At 38.8% G+C, this 3,999-nt stretch overlaps 1 protein-coding gene across 1 annotated transcript; it reads right to left on the bottom strand.

The window, feature by feature from the left end:
• Positions 1-1,584: 1,584 nt before the first annotated feature.
• Positions 1,585-3,687, bottom strand: LOC139452962 (uncharacterized). The gene is made up of 4 exons (XM_071234590.1): positions 3,228-3,687; positions 2,540-2,720; positions 2,140-2,241; positions 1,585-1,717 (listed from the first exon to the last, which is right to left on the bottom strand). The coding sequence occupies exons 1-4, from the start codon at positions 3,685-3,687 to the stop codon at positions 1,585-1,587; spliced, it is 876 nt and encodes a 291-aa protein (XP_071090691.1).
• Positions 3,688-3,999: the final 312 nt, after the last annotated feature.

Below are 3,999 nucleotides of genomic sequence, written 5' to 3'. Positions count from 1 at the left end.
GACTCTGACACACTCACTTGCGTCATCACAAGATAGAAACAGGTGACACCAGACCCATCAGACTTTTTTGGCAAAATATATATTAGGAAATAATGTTCCAGACAGGTGCAAGAAATGTTTGAAGCCAATATCATTCACCCAAGTTCTTCTGAATGGCACTCTCCCATTGTCAGCGGGATAGCTCTTACCGCTTTGCCGTAGATTAAAGACGCCTCAATGCGTTACTAAACCTATATTTTTCACTCTACCACCTTTGCCAATATCTTTAGTGTGCTTGTTTGTGCTTGTGGCTTTTGGTAAATACCACTCCAACCAGATGCAAAATTTAAACCTGTGTGTGTTTTTGGATGGAATCTCCTCCCTTACGGACTCAAAAGTGCTCCTATGGCATTTCTGGAAACCATTTCAGAGGCAATAAAGAAATGAATTGGCGTAACATACTAATATATGTAGATGACAGAATATTTTCCAAAAGGTTTTGGGAACATTTGAATCACCACAAGACAGTATTCCAAAAGATCAAAGAAGCAGGACTCACTCTAAAACCAAGCAAATGTAAATTTGCGACAAAACAAGTCACAAACGTAGGGTATATCTTCAGCAAAGATGGCATCCATGTCGATCCCTGAAAAATAGATTTCTGTCAATTGCGGCTCTCAAACCAACAAAAGTTGATTTGGAGCAACACTCGTAGCCGGTATTTGTTAACATTGGCACAGAGAACTAAACTCTGAAACGTTTTACACCCCAGTTAGTGTTTCTGTCAGTTGCCTTTGACATTGCACCCTTTGTGATGGTTTTCAGGCCCCACTGCTTTCGTGAAGCAGGAAGGCTTTGCAGGCTCTTCAGCGTTACGGGGAACGATGCTTGAGTTTCAGTCATGAATCTCAACATGAAGATATGTGTCACTCGCTTCAGTCGCCTGATCAAGTTCGATCAATGTTAATGTAAGCTTAGAAAATGCAATATTTTTTTATATATCTGCAGATGTATTTCTTTTACAGAATAACACTTTTACATCCTCAAGATAAATGAGCGTTGTTTTGTCAAAGTAAACATAGACTTGATAGAGGCGTCAATTTTCATGAAATACTTGCGATCATCATTCGGGAATTCTTCCAGTCTAGCATCATCGATGTCAAAACCGAAAACAAAAACTCTCTCGTAGGTTCCCAAATTGAACTGTCCCTGGGAACATTTTTCTTCAGACATTTTTGGTTGTCTTGAGAAATAATACCGTCCATTTAACCACTAGGCTACCCGACCGCCCCTAATAAGGTCTGTGATTATACCCGGTTTCCTTGGTGCTCTTAGGATAAAGTCCCCCCCCACCTGGATGTTACACCAGTGAACCATTGCAGGTTAACCTGCAGTCGAAGTCGATGGCTATATACAGCTGGCTGGGCTGAGACAATGCAGATAAAGTGACTTGTCTAAGGACACAACAAGCATCATCAAGTGGGTTTGCTAGGATTCGAACCGGCAACATTTTGATTGTGTGCCTAGTTGGTTAAACTCTCAATCATGCACTTGGCTACATGATCAAATAAAACTATCGTTTGTGCTGAATTTTTTTCAAAATTCTCACCTATTTGAAGATGAGACTGGTGGACTTTCAATATTCGATGCTTGAGGAGTCTGGTCAGAATGTCCACTTTCATCACCAGAACTAGCATCAACTACTGGTACAGTAGAGGAGTAGGATGACATCAATAATCTGAAAAATCAAAAATGAATTATAAATTGTTTTCATGTATTGTCAAAATGTTTGTTAGAGATCAGTTATTGTTTAACTTCTGTGGTGGAGGAATTTAACTGTATAACTTTTTAGCTGCAAACACATTTTACTAATGCAAAGAACCAACCCGAATTAATATTGGTTCTTTTATGTGCTAAAACAATTTCACTCATGGAACCACTTATTCTACAGTCCCATCTGATGGATTGATCTTCCATGTCCCACAGAAATACTAAACCTATGGAAAAGTGTCTTGTTGTTTCTAAATGATATACAATAGTTGCATATACATTGTACAATGGAATATTTTCAAAATAATCTAATTTCCATCTGAACATATCTCCCACTATTCAACACAAGCTATACATGTACATACTAAAAATATATAGAAAAGAATAGACCTAATTTCAGGAGGTGCGTCTGGTAGAGGACAAACTCCTAAATCTTCTATCACCTCCCCCATGATCTTTGCAGCTTGTCGACTCTCCTCTTCGGCAATGTCTCTGTACCAAAGAAATAAACCTGATGGGTTAAAGGCTGACCAAGAGCAACAAAGTGAAAGAGGAATTCCAAATTCAAATTGTGTTTTTTTTAATATCCGACGCCAATATGAGATGATATTCTTTGTTTATATTTGACGATTTCCACAATATCTACACACTCAGTTGTCATTAAACAATGAATTCATTTGATTCAGAGTATCCACAATGTTTGTTGTATCCTTGTGTTATTAACAATTGGTTTGAACACAAATGACTAGTTTCATAAACAAACATTGCTATGACATTGTATAGAACTTACTCCATCTCCATTCTAAATGAATCATTTGCAGCCTGTTGAGTCGACTTTTTGGCAACAGCTTCAACATAGCCTCCAGCCCTCCGTTCCATGCTTTTTAAACTTCTCTGGTTGATGGGTTTGATATTTAATGTTGAAAGGAGATTATTCATCCTGTCTGGTCCCCCAACGCTATCGATCATAGCTGTAAATAAATATAAGCCACAATATAATTATATGAATGTATATATTATTGTTTTAGGAATGAGGGAGGGATGTGTGCCTGTTCATATAGTTGTCAGTAAAAATTCAAAGTTAAATCAATACTTTTGATAAATCGGGCATAGCTACCGCGCACCCGGCTACCCGCCGGGTCTGGGAGCAATACTGCCTTAAATTTCATCCCCCCACCCCCAAGACACAAGGACAACTGTCACAAGCGTGCAATGTCTGACCCTTTTCCCATGTTGAAGCATACTGGAAAAAAGCTTACTATACTTACTTACCTTTCGTTGATAAAATAAGACAACATTGCAAACATAAGACATTAATAAAACATATGATACCATCGTGATATGAACAATAAGAAAGGCATGACACTGAAATATCTGATCGAAAACAGGACGATATTTGTGCTATACATCCTCGGAATGCCAAAACTTTATGATAGCATTTTATTGGTCATTAAATGTAAAACAAAAATAAAATTTACCTGTTCCAAGCTTTGTGTTGATAACAAAACATGGCATCCCTGACTTCCCCTTCTTCTCCCTGTGTGTCTTCCCGTATGGAACCATGTTTATTTGCCCACATTCCGCGTTCTGACATTTCACGTACAAATAGCCGCTAAGTCCTTTCCTCATCTCACCGACAATATTCCCATACGTTAATGGAATAGGGCCCAATTTGCAGTACTTGCAAGCTACGAGATTTGAGAGAAGTTCTCCGAGCTCGACGATCCTCCGCCCTTCTTTCCATCCATTTCTGCTTGCGTATTTGCCGAGTTTGATGTTTCGAAAAAGTGGACAGTCGTCGTCCTTGCAAGGATCATTGTAACAAACATGACAAGCTGGGTAGTTGTGGTCGATGAGCACGTTCGATTTTAATATTTTGGTGTGATTACCGGTCTTTTTCTTTTTGAATCGACCACAGCTATCTCTGTCAGTCGCCATGATTGTTTACAATAAGGGGCACAACTCTTACTCGGTATTACATCACCCGAACATTGCCGATGTTGGAAACATCGGCAAAAGTCGTAGTTTTCACCGGAAGTGTCCCATTATACAGGGAATACCTTAAGAGGAATATGTGGATTTGTGGGAATCGCATGATAATCAATGAGACTGACCAATCAGATTGTGGAACACACTAACGCTGACACTTTAAAGCTTGAAGCTTTTTGAGAAAACAATACTGCCAAGATAAAATATATTGACCTATGCAATCTCTATGCAATTACTGGCGATATCACGTCAATCTCATTA

Source organism: Haliotis cracherodii, unplaced genomic scaffold (assembly GCF_022045235.1).
Source record: "Haliotis cracherodii isolate W230 unplaced genomic scaffold, xgHalCrac1.p SCAF_10, whole genome shotgun sequence".
NCBI lineage: Eukaryota > Metazoa > Mollusca > Gastropoda > Lepetellida > Haliotidae > Haliotis > Haliotis cracherodii.
Note: the sequence above shows the minus strand (reverse complement) of the source record. Positions and strands in the feature narration are given on the sequence as shown.

What these genes read in the sequence shown, in the direction of transcription:
- LOC139452962 (XM_071234590.1), bottom strand. Translation starts at nt 3,687, where the DNA reads ATGGCGACTGACAGAGATAGCTGTGGTCGATTCAAAAAGAAAAAGACC. An exon ending in TCATTTAGAATGGAGATGGA is followed by an intron (nt 2,242 to 2,539) that starts GTAAGTTCTATA and finishes TCTTTGGTACAG; the next exon opens with AGACATTGCCGAAGAGGAGA. An exon ending in GACGCACCTCCTGAAATTAG is followed by an intron (nt 1,718 to 2,139) that starts GTCTATTCTTTT and finishes TTGATTTTTCAG; the next exon opens with ATTATTGATGTCATCCTACT.